The sequence below is a fragment of the Gymnoscopelus braueri genome, assembly GCF_963280865.1.
Source record: "Gymnoscopelus braueri genome assembly, chromosome: 22".
Lineage (NCBI taxonomy): Eukaryota > Metazoa > Chordata > Actinopteri > Myctophiformes > Myctophidae > Gymnoscopelus > Gymnoscopelus braueri.
Genome location: NC_137624.1, coordinates 10,539,577 through 10,557,450, shown reverse-complemented (window position 1 = coordinate 10,557,450; position 17,874 = coordinate 10,539,577). Strand labels below are relative to the sequence as shown.

Here is a 17,874-nt window from a genome sequence, read left to right as displayed (position 1 = left end):
CGTTGTTTGTGTGTCAATAGTCATATAGTCATAAATGTTTTGTGTGAAATTAAGTAATATATTTGGTTCCGTTCATTATGTTTTCTGAAAAACGTATATAATATTTGGACCATTATTTTAGGAAGGTGACGTTTTGTTTTATTATTCATGCACCTGTTATGTGCATTTGTTCTTGTTTATTTTCTCTCTTCACTTGCCAGTTACTGCGATTCCTAGATGTTATAGCAGCAGTTTTTGATTACTAAGATTTCTAAATGATGAACATGTTATGGTAAATGTTTTGTTATATATATTTTCAAGTAAAATTACAATATCTGACTGCATGCAAATAATCAGAGTTTGTCTTGTGGACAACGGCTTTGTAAGAAGACAGGCATTATTGTGGCTTATGTAGGCCTATTAAAGTCTATAATCCCGAAACATCTATATACACGTAGGTCCTGTGGCATATCATCACTCCTGTCATTTTTACAGAATTAAAATAAACAAAAACTCTTGATTGTTTGCTTGTATGCAATATGCTGTGCATAAAGTTCTAATCTATGCCATGACTGCCATGACTCTTGTTCACTTATTTGAAGGAGTTATTTGTACGTCATGAGAATTGAGTTAAAGGACGACTTCACCGATTTTCAACCTATCTTCATATAATTGGTCCTCACTAATACTTTTTTCTACTCGGTCTGTGTCTCAGAGGAGGGCTGTGGACAAGTTCAGAGTACCGTCTACCAGTGACATCATCAATGGGGAATCCAAGCTAATAGAAACTGCAGGCTTTCTATTCCTGGAAAGTTGCAATGCAATAAAAGAAGCCATTGTTCTCGTGTTAATACAAATCGAAATAAAAAATGTGAAATCTTGTTGGGAAAAAAAATCATGCCTAATGATGATGTCACTGTTAGACAGGTTTCTGGACTGTCCACAGCCCTCCTATGAGACGCAGACCAAGTAGGAAAAAATTGTACCATTTTATCATGAGTATTAGTAAGGAGGACCAATTATATGAAGATAGGTTGAAAATCGGTGAAGTCGTCCTTTAACTTACATTCATCCAAAACTTTGTCACAACCCTAATGTAGTTTAGAGGCTAGGAAGGAGTAACACATTTAAAGTCTCACAAAAAAAGTGTACACTTATTACCAATACTGAAGTTAAGCTTACAGCAACTGAATTAGAAACACAAATAGGGAAAGCGTATATCTTCGGGGAGGCCAAAGCCAAAACAAAATTTAATCCTGTGCAGAATACGCATGATAATGTGAATTCATACGACTGCAATGCAATAATTGTGTTCTCTTAGTACTATAGTGACTGGGATGGATTACCAGGCTAGGGAGCAGCGCCTTATGTGCAGGATACATTGTGAACCACAAGAGGGCAGCATAGACCATCACATGAAGCCAAATTAGTAACTGGCACAAAGCAAAGTGGAAAAGATGACATTATCAGCTGATGATGAAGAATGATGCATATTGAATTTACACTGTAGATAAGCTTAACGGCCAAATTGAAATGACTGAATATATGTTATTGCAAAGAGTTTCCATTGTCAAATCCCAGGTTACGGATGCAGTTGAACCAAATGAGTCAGAGTATTTTAAAGTTTTGCCAGTTAAACTAATGATCAGACTCAGCACAGAGATGCCATGTTCAAATCCCTGTCCTCCTTCAGTATATAATAGTTCGATGTTGGAGTACTTTGGAATTTTCAAGGCTAAAATACAAAAGAACGCTTCAACAGTAGCCTACTAAGAGACGTGCTGTGAGTGACTGAGTGATAGTATAGTCAGTGGACTAATTTTTGTGTGTGCTTGATCGGTTCTCTTGATCACCTGCTACAGACAGACATCCCTGTCACAGAGATGTCAGGACCTAAGGCTTAAAGGAGAATTTTGGACTAAAGTTTTCTTACCTTTTCTATGACGTTATGATATCTTAGGATGAATGGTACAGTAGAAAAATGTCATAACTCCACCCCTGAGCCGCCACAGCTTAAAAGGTGCGCGGATAGGCCTTAGGTTAGATCACATATTTTAATAGCTTTTTATTTTAATTTTTTTAGAGAGATCGGACGTTCATAGTGACAGAACCCAGACAGCACAGCGACATAGCGCCGATGTAGTGCCTATGCCTACATCCCTCTGTAGCATTGTAGGGGCTATGTCGCGTGGGGAGCGTTTGCTCACTGGGAAGATGTCTCCGCGACGTCGCTGGCCGCTTTTGCGCCGACATCGCTGCTCTCTCTGTGCGATCTTAATTCCGACGGTTGGACGCTTATACTCCCTTCACCCTCTCCTCATTCTCTCCTTGTCCTCTCTTTATCCTATCTTCTCACGCTGTCCATTCTACACTTATTCTACACTACTCTACATGTGCAAACATTGTTTTATGATGGTTAATATTTTCCAAAAATCTAAAATGAATAAATCATTTATTAGAAAAAGTCCTTACCTGCTGTACCTGGTAATGGAAGCCTTTCATATGATAAATATACATTAAAATGTCTTTGGTCTCTTACTGGATATTTAAATATAAGTTAGTTTAACAGTAATAGTTTTCCATTGTTTAGCCTACCACTGCATAGAAATGACACATTTTCTTACTATACCTTTTAAAATTGTTCTGCAAAATTCTACTTCATTCACAATACCCTTTCCCTGTCATTTCAACAAAGAAACATTTAGCAAAGCTTTGTACGAAACCTTTTTCTTTATGAAGTCTGTTATTTTCAGTGCAAATATAATCATAATATACAGAGCAGTATATACAAGTCCAAAAAGTGCAGTGTCACAACACCAGTGGTGGAAAGAGTACTCACATTTTTTATTTAAGTAAAAGTATCAATACTGCAATATAGTACTCTGTTACAAGTAAAAGTCCGGAATTCAAAATGTACTTGAGTAAAAGTACAAAAGTATTGGCATTAAAATGTACTTAAAGTACCAAAAGTAAAAGTACTCATTATGCAGAATGTCACAAATGTCAAACATTACAGGCAATTTTAAAATAGCCTGCATTGTGGCTTGCAGGGATCCCAGTCAAAAGCTTTATTGTATGATATACACCAGGGGTCTTAAACAGGGGCTCCGGGACCCCTAGGACCCCTCAGAGATACTGAAGGGGGGCCGCCAAATCTTTGTGTGATAGGGATTTTTTTTCTAATTTTTTACATTAACCACTTGAACCCTTGCATCCCTATTCTGGGGGGAACATTAGCCGAAAATAGCATACAAGCTTGTAGATCTGCTATTTTCGGCAAAGAGGTTTTGTGTACAGGGAAAAAAAGAGCAGGTCAAAGCTCAAGCTTACAAAGTATTGAGGGTTTTAAGTGGTTAAATGTCTGAAAACACACATTTAACATGAATCCAGTATGTAGCGGGGGGTCCCTGCTCCATCTCTCTCTCAGCTAAGGGGTCCTTGGCCTGAAAAATGTTGAAGACCTCTGATATACCCAATAAAGCTTTTAACTGGGTGCCCTGCAAGCCATAGTGTGCAGACTATTATTTTAGAATATTTAGTAAATGAATGCCCTACTTTGACATACAAGAGGAAGGAAGCTGGCTAAGTATCATAAGTGTCCTTGAGCAAGACACTGAACCCCTACTGCTTCCGATAGTAGGTTGGTGCCTTGCATGGTTTCCTCCGCCATCGGTGTGTGAATGGGTGAATGTGAAGTACATCGTACAGCGATTTGAAGGGCCGGAAAGACTATAAAGGCGTTAAATGCATAAATGCAGTCCATCTACCTGTGCACAAGATGTAACAACATAAAACAACCTTGAACCATGAGTTTAAGTAGCAAAAACAGTGAATCCACAAGCTCACAACGCATAGCGACAGAATGTGAGCTTATAGATCTGCCATTAAAAAAATAAAAATAAAGCGAAAGTGGTCAAGTGTGTCTGTGGGTTTAAAAAATATTTAACCAATGAAAAGAGCTTGTGACTAAATACTACATTGGAACACAGGTTCTTTTTCCCCATTTCCTGAAAACGAAACAGTTTTAGACATGCAAGGTTTCTGTTTCACGCTGACGATATGATAAAGCTGAGGAGCCCACAAAGACAAGAAGACCACTTCATTCTGTTGTTGATTGCAGTCCGTTTCTTTAGCCCCCACCACCACTTTCGACCTGAAGCCTGTTTGAAGTGATCGGTCATGGCGCTGTTGACTTGATGCTTTGTAGCATGTACATGTAGTCCCAATGGCTTCTGCAATGAAAAAACAAACAAACAAAAAAACATCAACAGCAAATATACTGTAGATGTTGCGTAGTACAGACAAGGAAAAAAAATCCTTCATGACTATACATCTTATCAATCACATGTGTACACCGTGAAGAAGCAATCAACAGATAACTCTTCCACTGACAGAATGGATGGCTGTCTTTCTTTTTAAGATATTTTTGGGGGCTTTTTCTGCCTTTATTGATAGGAAAGTAGACGGGGAGAGAGATGGGGGGTGACACACAGCAAAGGACCACTAGGCCAGCGGGCGCCCCAGTGGCTGTCTTCCTTAAGGTGCTCTTCCCATGTTGTAAAACAAAAAAGGCTTGCACACTGTGGGCTCCTGTTGCAAAGTGCTTCATTGCACCCGAGTGCTGCTGTGACGTTTCAGGCTTTCGCCATTCTCCCGTTTAAGGAGAAGAGCATTAATATGACCACCTCGTCGTGGAAGCCTCCCAATATGGTGTTATATATATGTCACAGTACGTTTGGAGAACCAGTACGATTGAAGACAGAGCGCTCGTTTTTAGGCACGGGGCTCCTTCGGGGCGAGGCGGGGCTTTTCGAGACAGGGTTTATTAGCGAGGCTCGCGAGGAGGAGAAGGAGGACGGCGCTGCGAGGCGGGGGGTTATTACGCGAGGCTCGCGAGGAAGAGGAGCCTCCTCCTCCTCCTCCTCCTCCTCGCGTAATAAACCGTCCCGTCCTCTCCTTCTCTCCTTCTCCTCCTCCTCCGAGGAGGAGAAGGAGAGCGCGGAGAGGCGGGGCTTTGATGCGCCGACGGAGACCTGTCTTTTGTTGTTCCCCCCCACATAGCAACCAGGAAGCTACGCTAGGGGAACCATAATATCTATGAGGGGAACGCTGAACACGCGTTCACACGCACGGCGCGCCGACTTAGTGGAGCTTGAGGCCGAGGAAGCGCGCCCTCGCGCCTCCAGGCGCGAGTGCCCGCGCTGACCGGCCGATGCTCCACTAGTCGACTCAGCGCCGTTTGATTTGTGTGTGTGTGTGTGTGTGTGTGTGTGTGTGTGTGTGTGTGTGTGTGTGTGTGTGTGTGTGTGTGTGTGTGTGTCAGGGAGAAAGTAAAACAAAAGCCAGAACACAATAAAAGTATCTAAACAGTCCTGCTTTCAATAAACCAAAAAAAGCATGAGCGCGTGTGTGTGCGCGTGCGCGTGCGCGTGCGTGTGCGTGTGCGTGTGTGTGTGTGTGTGTGTGTGACTGTGTGTGTGTGTGTGTGTGTGTGTGTGTGGCCATATATGTTTGTGCACAAGCCTGGCTTGTGGCTCCCTCTAGTGCTGGGTGGGTGGTAAAAACGAGCGCGCTTTCTTCAATCGTACTGGTTCTCCAATCATACTGTAACATATACACTACTGGTTCTCAACCTTTTCAGGCCGTGACCCCCCAAAATGATCATAATTGAACTGGGGACCCCCTCACCCTGATAAGCACTTGGAATGTAAGGAGTTGAGGCATTCAATTTAGTTTGACTCGGTTCCACAGATAAATATTGTGAAAATAGCAGATCTACAAGCTCACAACGCCTCGCGTTGCGAGGCGTTGTGAGCTTGTAGATCGGCTATTTTCACAATTTTGTTATATTAGGCTATTTGACAATTTGGCCAATGTTTTACCCGTTTATGGTATAGTTTGATGCAGTAATGGTCCCCCCCAAAATCATGTGGGGACCCCCATGGGGATCCCGACCCACAGGTTGAGAACCACTGATATACACCAATATGGTGTTAGTTAAAGCCTTGCATCTCTTCGATGCCATCACTGCAACACCAAATCCATCGTGCCGAAAATAGCTGATCTACAAGCTCACAACGCGTTGCAACGCGACATGTTGTGAGCTATAGATCGGCAACTTTCACAGATGGTTTGTCTATTATGACCAGAATAGGGACTATAGGGTTAATGTGGCTAAAATGTACCTTGTGCAGTCTTCACTCTTTGCTGTAAAGGAATATGTCCCCAATGTTGAATGCAAAATACAGTTTAACACTTTCCAGCTCTACAGATTGTTAGCCCTGTGCCGTTTTCTTCAAGAGGGCCTAGAGCATATTTAGTTTTTGGCCTGATAATGCATGTGAGAAAACGAATGAACAAAAACAGTCAACATAAACAATATTTTAATATATACATATAGAGATACCTTGTGCTTGTTCTGGCTCTTGATGTGCAGTAGAGAGTACTTTCAAGATCTACAGCGGAAAACACAATGAAATAAATTCAATGTTATGTGGTTTGACATTTATACTTATAGCTGCTGTAAAGATGGACATTACGGTATCAAGCTATTTTGATTGATTGAATACATTCCTGGTGTCAAGCTTAGAAGACTTGTCTAGGACCAGTTGCAAATTGCAGACAGGTGCTCTTTATGGCGGTTTTGAAGGAGGGTACGGAGTCTCACTTTTTGATGGGTGTTGGTAGGGCATTCCACACTTTGGTGGCATAACAGAACAAATTTAACCCCAAGTTTGTGCCGAATCTGGGTTGAACGAGTTCAGTGGAGCTCCTTCTGATGTTGGGCCTGCATGTGTCTCTCACGTTCTTGAAGCAGTTAGACAGGTACATGGGCTCAATGATCCCTTTAGTATATTGAAGACCAGGCCCATTGCAAGTTGCTGTACTCTGTCCTCTACCCTGAGCCATCCCACCCTATAGTATAACTAGAGCACAGGTCTCCGCCAGGTCAGGTAGGTTATTGTGGCCTCCTGGTGGCGCTATAATAGGCCAATGTGAAAAGGGTGGCATTTCTTCCTCGGCCTAGTGGGAATGTGCATGCATTCATGATTTGAGGCATTTTGTTCCAAAAATGTGTTTTGCTAAAGTAGACCTGCTGGTGGCGCTATAACAGGGCAATGTGAAAAGGGTGGCATTTCTTCTGCGGCCTAGTGGGAATGTGCGTGCAAATTTTCAGGGAAATCGCACGCCGCGTTCATGCTTTGAGACATTTTGTTCAAAACGGACCAATCCTGCTAACTTTGGAAGCCAACCTTAGCCAACAGGATGGAATATGAAATATCGGACAGATGCGTCTTGATCACATGACTATAGAGATACTGTGTACCGATTTGTGTGATGTTTGGATAAGATCTGAAGGATTAATATCCAAAAATGTATTTGACATAAGTCGGCCTCCTGGTGGCGCTGTAAAAAGCAAATGTGAAAAATGCAGTGCAGATGTTTTTCCTTGGCTTCTAGGGAGTGTGCGTGCAAAGTTTCACGCAGATCGGTGCAGTTATAGTTAAAAATGCAAATCGGCCTGTTATAGCGCCACCATGAGGCTGATTTGAAAAGTTTTAAGTGGCATTTCTTCCTCGGCCTAGTGGGAATGTGCGTGTGCAAAGGTTTAGTAGTAACCTGATCAGTTTGTTTTGGGAGGTCTGAAGTTTTGCTTCTAATGCCTTTGAGGTACTAGTGTACCATGAGGTGTATGCATGGTCATAAAATGGGCTTGCTTCAGGGGATTAGGGACTATGAATTAATCAACATAGCCTTTCTTTAAGTATACCTGGTGTTGAGGTGTGGGGAGGGCTGTCACCAGCATATTTGACATGGCCGGCATGTACCTGGGAGGATACTTATTCCATATGTACAGTGGAATACATTGTCTTCATAATTAGCTACAATGAGGACACGTTGAATAAAAAAAAGATACAAATTGAAAACTTACATTTAGGTGTTGGGTGATCACTGATAAGTCTCAGAAGTGTCTGGTGTTGGCTGAGCTGCTTAAGTCCCGTCATGCCATGGTCGCCTGCCGCTAGCTGCATATCCTTGGTCTTCTCTGGTCATATGTCTTGTTTATAGATCACAGAATCAGTACCACCAGCCATCAGACAAAAATCTCAAGGCACCAAGCATGACACACAATAACAGATAAATGTCAGTATTAACAGATGAAATGAACATATGGTACTGGTTGCTTAGCCTGGGATCCAGCCTGCTTCGCTACGTTCGGCGGACTTTTTTTTCTCTCTTCGCTTCTCAGTCTGGAAAGCCTCCTATCTCCAAGGGAGGCGGGACACGCCAAAAGCTTCGAATCGAACCTGGGGCTTCTGATTGGTCTGTGGTGCGGGGCGGGACCAAAAAAACAGTGTGATCGTTGTGATTCGTCATTCGTTTGAACAACATCCAATCAGCAACGACGTTGCCCAACGTAACATATGTAGTTCCAGTGTAGTTCTGCAAAACCTCCCAATGGGAGGCTTTCCAGACTGAGAAGCGAAGAGAGAATAAAAAGTCCGCCGAACGTAGCGAAGCAGGCTGGATCCCAGGCTACTGGTTGCTGTGTTTCTCTGTACCTTTATCAGTCTATTTTTAAAAATAAACATTTGTTTATCATTCAATTAGTTCTTTTTTGTCAAGAAACATCTGTTTTTTGGTTAGTTTACACACACACACACACACACACACACACACACACACACACACACTTATTCAAAACGGCTTAGGTGGTAGGGATCATAAGTCAATCAAGATAGCCTTTCTTTAAGTATACCTGGTGTGGAGAGGGGCTGTCAACAGCACAACATAATAATTATTACAAATGTAATGGAATAGATAGTCTTCAGTCTTCAGCTACAAAGAGGACACCATTGAATAAAAAGGCATAAAAATTAAAAACTCACATTCAGGTTGTTGGGCTACAAGTCTCAGAAATGTCTGGTGTTGGCTGAGCTGCTTAAAAAGAAGATGGGAGGCCTCGAGTCCCGTTCACGACGATCTGCACGTCTCTCCCCATCTCTCACATATCTTTTCCTGTCCTTCTCCACTATACCAATAAATAAAGTCAGAAAAGACCCAAAAAATATTTTAAAAAAGATGGTAAAAGAAAAATGGAACACTTGGCAATACAACAAAGTTTACAATTGAACAAAGTTTACATTTTGATGTGTCAATATAAGTAGTCAGTGTAGTATAGACCAATTATTTGTTAACAAACATTGACACTGGACGCACAGGTGACTGCTTCATGTAATCAATTCCCAACAGATTTCCAAACCCCAAACCTGCTGTTTTGGGGTGCGCTGGTTTTAGTTCATTCAACCCCCTCTTGTGTGTTGGCTAGTGAGGTGCGTCCTAGTGAGACATATGTACTTCACCCCGCAACGGTATTAAGTGCCGAGAACAGCTGACATACAAGCTCACAATCACGTCGCGGATGAGACTGTTGTGAGCTTGTAGGTCTGCTGTTCTCAGACGTTCTCTGCGCACGACACCTTTGCGGGACGGACGGGCTGCAGCTGCGCGAGCAAGAGCAGGTTCTGGTGCCATGATCATAGAGCGCTCCCTCCATTCTTATGACAGCCACTGGAGGTGGGGTTTGGGGGACAACTGTTTTGAATTGCTATTATTGTTTACACACAACAGAAACCATGGGTTATATATATTTCAAGAGCGAGAGATCACAGTAAAAATCCTAAGCATTCTTCCTCCACACTGGGAGAAAAACAGCATCTGAAAGTTTGATGGGATGCATTTTTACACGTGAGGCTATGACCACTTTTACATCGCATCTTATGAGCAGTGGGGTTCAGTTGGTGCCGGCCTGCGTGCGCAAACTGGTTCTTATTAGTGTGACGTAGTCTGTTAAGGCGTCTATATAGTCGCTGGTGAAGAAAGACACAAGAATGTACAAGAGATACAGAGTCACTTTGAACGTACCAGATGCACAGCATACTTTCTCAGCCTGGATCCCTCGTGCCCTGTGGTCGCCGGTCACTGGCTGTATGTCCGTGGTCTTGTCTGGTCATGTGTCTCATTCGTAGTTCATAGGTCACAGAATCAGTCCCAGCAGCCATCAGCCAAAAATCTAAAGGCACCAAGCATGACACACAGTAACAGTTTTAACAGATAATACTAGTTCTGTTCCAGTACCAATCTCCTCCTTTTTCCCCCTTATTTTTTGCATTTTTCAATTATATAAAACATGACAACAGTATGGCTCTTGTGTTTAAAAAAAAAAAAGCCTATAAAAAAAAAAAAAACAGAGCAGATAGACATCACATAAAAATACATACACAACACTATACAAAATAAATAAATAAATTACCATTTATTTATCATTCAATTTGTTCAAGAATCATCTCCAACATGTCAGGTTAGTACACACACACCTCTCTCTCAAGGCCCAATATATACACACAGTGACCCTCACTCTCCACGATAGCTTTCGTACAGAGAGTGAGGTTCCAAACAGGGCTAGGAGCATATAAACTAAGCCTGTTACTCTTTTCCTCATGTGTACAGTACAATGTGTCATTTTTAACCATTATCTTAAAAAATAAGCTGTCAATGAGTCGAATATAAATAGAAAAACATGTGTAGCCATAAACCAGGTACCGACCTGTGTAGTGTCTAGTCTAGCGTGACGTAGGCTACTTTACTAACAGAACTGAAGTTTTCAGCTCAATATAACCTAAAAAATAAAATCATATTTGACATATCATCGATGAAATTATGAAGTTTAGAACATATCCTAACCATTTCTAGTGCATAACTGTGATGTTTTACATTACAAACCTGTTTTAAACAGCTGAAATGAGGAGAAACGACGGTCGGCCGGAGAAAGTTATGTTGCATCACCGCTGCCAGCTGGGCTCTGACGAACAGCTAGTAAAGTGGGAGTGGTTCACAGCTCATCCCTAGACTGGTGACGAGAGGTTAGCGCCTCCCTGTGGCGTGACAGGCAAGTGAGCCAACTATTTAACTCTGATTAAAATCCATCCTGTTGAACGCGACATAGCACCGATGCGATGTAGCAGCAACATAGCCTCTACATAGCCAACGCAGGGAAAATAAGTCGCTCTGCCGATCCCCTAGCAACACCCACGCTATGCACAGAAATGGAACGCGATGTATCGGCGATATGACGCTCTTATTCTGACGTCGCAGCGACGCTGGGTGCTGTCTGGGAACACTATGCAACCAAAAAAAAAAAAAATGAAGTCTCGCTAGACGAGATTGAAATCTCGAGATTTCAATCTCGTCTAGCGAGACTTCTGTTTTTTATTTTTATTTTTTTGGGGGGGGACAGTGTTCTGTTACTGCCAGCTTCTATTGATTGATTGATTGAATACTTTAGTAACAGTTTGCAAAGACAAGCACAGGGAAGTACAGTTCAATACAAGGTCTGTTAAGAGGATTTTAAACCCAAGAAATAGTCCATGGGCCCAGGCCAGAATTTTCACTAATCGATGTCACTCATGGTGGCAAATTCTAATTTGGTATTTTGAAAAAGTCTATATAAATATAGATAATATTTCAACATGATAGCCCTTCCCAAGTGGTAGCATATATAGTCACAGTTATCAGCCTTCAATGACACCAACCATTGATCCACCAAGGGCGTACCGTCATAGAGGCCAATGGGGCCATGGCCCGGTCTGGAAAACTCTGCTCCCCTATTTTTTTATATATATTAAAAAAAAAAAGCCTCCGCAGCCTCCGCAGCCTCCGCCCACCCCACCGTTCCCATTGTCAAGCGGCCCCAGCCAGACATGCTAATTGCCTCTAATAAACAAGTCGTGATCTCTGTGGCTGTGCTAAACATGTTCTGCAGGTTTTGGCTCTGCCGTCTGCCCTTATTGAAATGAAGGGTCGCTATGCTGTGTCCCTCGACTCCCTCGTCCTGTGTGCACCCTCGTCCTGTGTGCACTAACAGTCACTGCATGCACTGAATACCAGTGGTGGAAAAAGTACTCAAATTTTTTACTTAAACAAAAGTATCAATTCTGCGATGTAAAAATACTCTGTTACAAGTAAAAGTAAGGTATTCAAAATGTACTTGAGTAAAAGTAGAAAAGTATTGGTATCAAAATGTATTTAAAGTACCAAAAGTAAAAGTAGGCTACTCATTATGCAGAAGGTCCCATTTCACAAGTTTTCAAATGTGAAAAAAAAGTTTTCTAACCCTTGATACTTTTACTTAAGTAAAACATTTGAGGATGGAACACACTGAGGGATGGGTAGAGTGTTGTTAATGTTGTTTTATGGTCATTTAATGAATTAATTCGCGCGCGTACATGCCCGCGACGCAGTGGGTGAGGGGCCGGGGGGAAGGGGGGAGTCATTAAGAATCTTGCCCGGTCCACGTTAGAACCCACCGTACGCGCCTGTGATCCACAGAATGAAAAATCATCATCATTAACTCCATATTATACTATTACACTTTCAGTATATTATACTATCAGTTTCAAAAACACTGTAATGGAACAACTAAACTACCAGTTTTGTAGAAGAATAACAACATAACATAATAACATTTATGTGCTGAAAAACCTTGAAACCTGAATGATGCCTTGTTTAGTGGAATGGTTGTGTTTCAGTGCTCTTGGTGTCCTACTTATCTTTCTTTTTTTTTGCAGAGCACTCAGGGCAATTTTTGGGGGGAGCAATCTTAACTGGATAGTGTAATTGACAACAGGTATACTGCCCTACAAAGCCAAATGCAGTAACTACGTTTTTGGACACACCGACTTATTTGTGTATCCCAAAGGCCAAATTAGCCTTCGTGATTTTGGGGGATAAACAATTACCTCAAGAACAGATACCATTAGTGTAATATCACTTATATGCCGATATCTCATTTGCCTGACCAGTTGAAACACCTTTAAACCCATTTATCAGCTAAATCTTTTTTCGTAGTTAATGCACTTTGGCTCGTAGGGCAGTATAAATACCTTTTTGTGGTAGGTTTGTATTTTATAATAGCATTTAAAATATTAGAAAATAGTTCAACTGTTGCAATGAGGAGAGTAGAAATCTGTCAAACAGCTGAACAGCCCCATGCACCTCCAACACTTAATATTTAGAGCAGTTAGAAGTCCACCCTGGTAAACTCACCTAAACACCCGATAAACAAATACTAGGATACTTATATCATTAATGCATGTAATTGTTTAAGACTTGAATGCTATATATTTACAATAAACATTTATAGGCCAATATTGTACCAAGTACCATCATTACAGTATGCAGGCCTAGAACTAGTAACGTCCTCCACTGGTGATGTCATCACTGTGCAAATCCATTCTGCTGCCTGTACAACTGCCTTTTCAAAACTTCTCGTTTTAAGTAATTTCCATATAATTATGTAAAAATGCAACTGATATAGTTGTCTATAGATATGGACTAGTATGCAAATATCTGAAGTTGTTTCTTATCTGTTGCCCTACATTTAAAGAAGCCCAAACCCAGGGGCGTTTATTATTATTCATTTGTACATACTGTATATTTGTTACAAAAGTGTATTCTTTATTATAGAGGTGCAACAGTTTATACTCACTGGTGTCACAAATAGAACATTGATTTGATACATTCTGAAATGTAACAGTAATTTACAGTGCAGTCATTTGTGTTCATGTACTGTTTTATTCATGTATGTTATAACATTCACTGTTTTAACAAACTGATTTGGACCAAACCCAGTTCCATCACAATACAACACAGAATGCAAAAACACTTTACTGATCTATCTGTCTGTGGTATTAAAATGAAACAGATGGCTATTATTCATGTATTACCTGTTACATTACATAGAGTCCCCTTTAACTAAATAATGAAAATATGAAATTAAATTATCCTCTTGAAACCCTGCATGCCCATTCAGGGGGGAAGATTTGCCAAAAATAGCAGATCTACAAGCTCACATCATGTCTTGAAGAGGTTTGGTGTACACAGAAAAAAAGTTGTCCAAGTACAATTGTAACTCTGGTCCGTTTAACTCAGAATAGAGGGTTAAAGTGGTTAAGTAATGTCTACAATGCATATTGGGTAGAAAGGCAGACAAACCAAAGCAAACACATAAACTATTACATGCAAACACACCATCATGTAGCTGTACCAACACACCACATAACTAATACATTGTGAAAATGAGCATCTCACCAGATTTTTTTTTCACAAATCCAATTTAGTTTAGTTCGAGAACATGATCTGTCGTTCCAACCTCCATTAGACAACTCAAGACAGTCTTCTCCTTTACCATTGTCATTAGGCTCAGGACCGTGCCAGTACCTGTAGAAGGAACATTTCATTCATTACAATACCTTCACAAGAACATTTTTCTCTAAATGTTTTTTGTTTTTTAATCATGACTTCAAATTACATTAATAGGTATTACACATCAACTGGATAATGAAAAAAGACAACAGATACAGTATAATTATCTTTTTGTATAGTGTTTAATACCATTTAGAAAATAATGTGAGGAGGTTATATGTGAAATGTAGTTAACATGTTTGATGAAATGAAGAGTAGAAGAATGAAGGTAAAGTCTTACTTCGGTTCGGTCAGTGGCGTTCCATCTACCCACTTCCAGTCTCCTTCTACGTCACTGTCAGTCAATCCCAGCCACACACTCTTGTTTCTGCCAACAACTCCTTTAACAAAGTCCTGGACAGAAAAGCAGCTGGTTACTGAATAGATGTGTGTGATGTTTGTATGTACAATACATGTGTGTCTCTCTCTCAACAAAATGGAATCGGTAACAGCATGCAGTAATGGACACAAATGCGCACGCACGCGCACGCACACACACACACACACACACACACACACACACACACACACACACACACACACACACACACACACACACTCTCACACACACACACACACACACACACACACACACACACACACACACACACACACACACACACACACACACACACACACACACACACACACACACACACACACACACACACACACACACACACACACACCATTCACCTGTTTTTCTTCGCTGTTTATGATCACCAGGTCAGATTGGTTGGTTGTACAGTATGTTCTGCTCTCCTCCCAGGTTTTCCTCTCAGTAGAGATGTAATAACACACGCCATCACCAAATGTAAATCCATGTGATTCTAACAACAAAACATAATGTTAGAAACTGTTTTTGTGTGCTCAGATTAATGACAAATGATGAACAACATGATAAGAATGTATAAAAACAGTGACGTCTCACTGACCACAAAGAATCGTCTTCAGTTCAGTCATGTTGTTAAGTGTCAATGCAGCAAGTCTGGTCTGTAACCTGTCAAATCTAGTATTCCACTGGTCTTTCAGTCCGGTCATGTTGTTAAGTCTGATCTGTAAGTTGTCTTTCTGTTCAGTCGTGTTGTTATGTCTGGTCTGTAAGTTGTCTTTCTGTTCAGTCATGTTGTTAAGTCTGATCTGTAAGTTGTCTTTCTGTTCAGTCGTGTTGTTAAGTGTGGTCTGTAAGTTGTCAAATCTAGTATTCCACTGGTCTTTCTGTTCAGTCATGTTGTTAAGTCTGGTCTGTAACGTGTCAAATCTAGTATTCCACTGGTCATTCAGTCCGGTCATGTTGTCATCATGTCTGGTCTGTAACTGATCAAAACTGGACTGCAGGATGTTTTTCTCTTTAATCAATACACAATCTGTAAGAAGGAGAATCAATACACAGATTATCTTTACAATCAACTTTCTTCTGATTGTTATCTTCATTTGACAACGAGACAAAAGTACTTATTGCAGAAAGACGTCATGGCAGGTGGGGCGTGGTGATACACATTTGGTGTGTAGGGTGGAGGAACTGTGGCCAAGTGGTGAGGTGGGAGGGATAAGGGCTAATTATGATAAACAGACCTCTGCATAATGACGGCTGTACAGACCTCCTAGGAAATAAACTCAGGCTCTGCATGGACAGATAATGAACACTGAGCAGACATCTGACTGTAGGAGGTCAATGCAGCAGTTTTGTTTAGTGTTTTCTTCCATTCATATACCTGTCTATGTGACCTTTCCATGAGAATTGTCTATAGAGGTGTTAGTTATCCTCTGAATTTGTTTCCAGTTCACTGGAGTATGAAAGGCAAAGTCCATGGACAATCCACTGGACTCTCCATAATATGTCTGCTCCCTGCTTTAAACAAAACACCTGAAGAAACTGTTCAATAACGTCTGGCAATGAGCCAAACAGAACATGGCAGTGTGTGAATTTCCCACACTTGCATGTGCACATGCAGGCAGGGACAAAAACACCTAAATAGATTATCAATTGCTTCACATCTCATGCCAATCCATCTACCTCAAAAAGGTAAAATATCTCAAATATTTAATTCAACAGCCATCAACAGTATTTGGGAGTCAAATCATAGACATACACAATAGTGTTACTATATTAATATGCTACTCACAGAGTATGACCAGGACAATGATGCCAGCCAATAGGAGAAGACACAGCAGCCCCACACACACTTCAACAGCTCTGCAACCATTCTGCTTTGACGCTTCACCGCCTGAAAAACAAGCAACATCAACATAATAGACGCATCATCACACTTACTTTATATTAAGTTTTATAGAGTTTAGTTCCAAAATAAGACATTTGAAATAAGTTACATCTATCATGACGCTTTATGAGAGATAACATTAATAATGTTGAGTAGCTTTCAGGGTTCAACTCACTGCTTCTGAGATTGTTTTACACAGGGAACAGTCATTTACTACATGGGTCAAATTATGTATTTTTTCGACGACAGGAACTAAGTGAACAGTGCTATGCAATTAAACATATTTCACAGGATTTGTTTCCACATGCTACGGCTTGGTTTCAGGAGATGGAAGTAACCATCCTGAGGTCTGGGAACTGTTTTATAATAATATATATATATATTTTTTAATGAAACATGGCATCTGTAGAACATGGATCTACAAGCTCACAACTTTTTTATGAGTGCATTTTTTAAGACTATTATAATGGATAGTAAACAACAAAAACATCACAGAACTTCATGGGTTCTGGAAAGTTCCATAAGGTTCTGGGTTAACCTTTTGTGTTCAAAAAGAGAGTTCAGTTCACCCACTTCTGCAGACACAACTACACTGTGTAACATCCATAGATATGTTAATTAACTATTGAATAATATTAACTTTTGAAGACTTTTTAATTTTCTGTTAATTTTAATTTTACCTGCATGCTGCTGTTGTGCTGTGTTGTTCTGTATAGCATTCAGCTGTATGCCGGGGTCAGGGTTGGGGTCAGGGTAGTTTGCAGTCCCATAGATGTCTACTATTCTTTCTTCCCAGTCTCCTCTGTCTTCTCTCTCTCCTTCTGTATCTCCTCGGCCATATCTGACCTTTTTGGTCAGATCTGGCTTGGCGTACACGTCCTCAGACTCCTCACTCATTCTAGTTGATCTTCAAACTGCACTCGTTGTACGACTTGTTGGAAAACAAAGGTCACAAAAGCGGAAGATGAAAATTAATGCTTTGAAAAAATAGTGAAGTAGTTTATCTCTTTGGATATCTATTTCTTTGTTCCTTAAAACTTCCCTTTCGGTAAATGCAAAGGTGCTCATTTGTTTATGAAACCCTGTAGCTTTATGTATTCACAGACAATGAGTACATATCATTGTATTAACACATTAAGACCTGAGCGGACGATTTAACTTTTCTAAAAACATAAGTTTCTATGTCAGTGGTTCTCAAACTTTTTCATGTCAAGGACCCCCAGAATTATGTATTTAGCCGCCGACCCCCATCTCAAAATATTTTGTTCCAGGGACCCCCAGAAGCAAAGATTGGAAATGTTTGCTTTAAAATATATATATATTCAAATATTTGCACAAATTTTCATGATAAGAAAAAACAAACAGAACT

General features: G+C 40.7%; 1 protein-coding gene and 1 long non-coding RNA gene across 2 annotated transcripts; both read right to left on the bottom strand.

The window, feature by feature from the left end:
• Window positions 1–2,786: 2,786 nt before the first annotated feature.
• LOC308077885 lies at window positions 2,787–10,837 on the bottom strand. Its single transcript, XR_013932467.1, has 6 exons — window positions 10,765–10,837; window positions 9,907–10,054; window positions 8,871–9,013; window positions 7,913–8,038; window positions 6,386–6,434; window positions 2,787–4,211 (listed from the first exon to the last, which is right to left on the bottom strand). It is a non-coding gene; the product is annotated as an uncharacterized lncRNA (long non-coding RNA).
• Window positions 10,838–13,601: 2,764 nt separating this feature from the next.
• LOC308078043 (uncharacterized protein) lies at window positions 13,602–17,418 on the bottom strand. Its single transcript, XM_080419102.1, has 6 exons — window positions 17,186–17,418; window positions 16,410–16,511; window positions 15,219–15,650; window positions 14,980–15,113; window positions 14,525–14,637; window positions 13,602–14,259 (listed from the first exon to the last, which is right to left on the bottom strand). The coding sequence occupies exons 1-6, from the start codon at window positions 17,400–17,402 to the stop codon at window positions 14,127–14,129; spliced, it is 1,131 nt and encodes a 376-aa protein (XP_080275228.1). The 5' UTR covers window positions 17,403–17,418; the 3' UTR covers window positions 13,602–14,126.
• Window positions 17,419–17,874: the final 456 nt, after the last annotated feature.

What these genes read in the sequence shown, in the direction of transcription:
- LOC308078043 (XM_080419102.1), bottom strand. Translation starts at nt 17,402, where the DNA reads ATGAGTGAGGAGTCTGAGGACGTGTACGCCAAGCCAGATCTGACCAAA. An exon ending in ACTGAAGACGATTCTTTGTG is followed by an intron (nt 15,114 to 15,218) that starts GTCAGTGAGACG and finishes TTTTGTTGTTAG; the next exon opens with AATCACATGGATTTACATTT. An exon ending in ACGCCACTGACCGAACCGAA is followed by an intron (nt 14,260 to 14,524) that starts GTAAGACTTTAC and finishes TTCCTTCTACAG; the next exon opens with GTACTGGCACGGTCCTGAGC.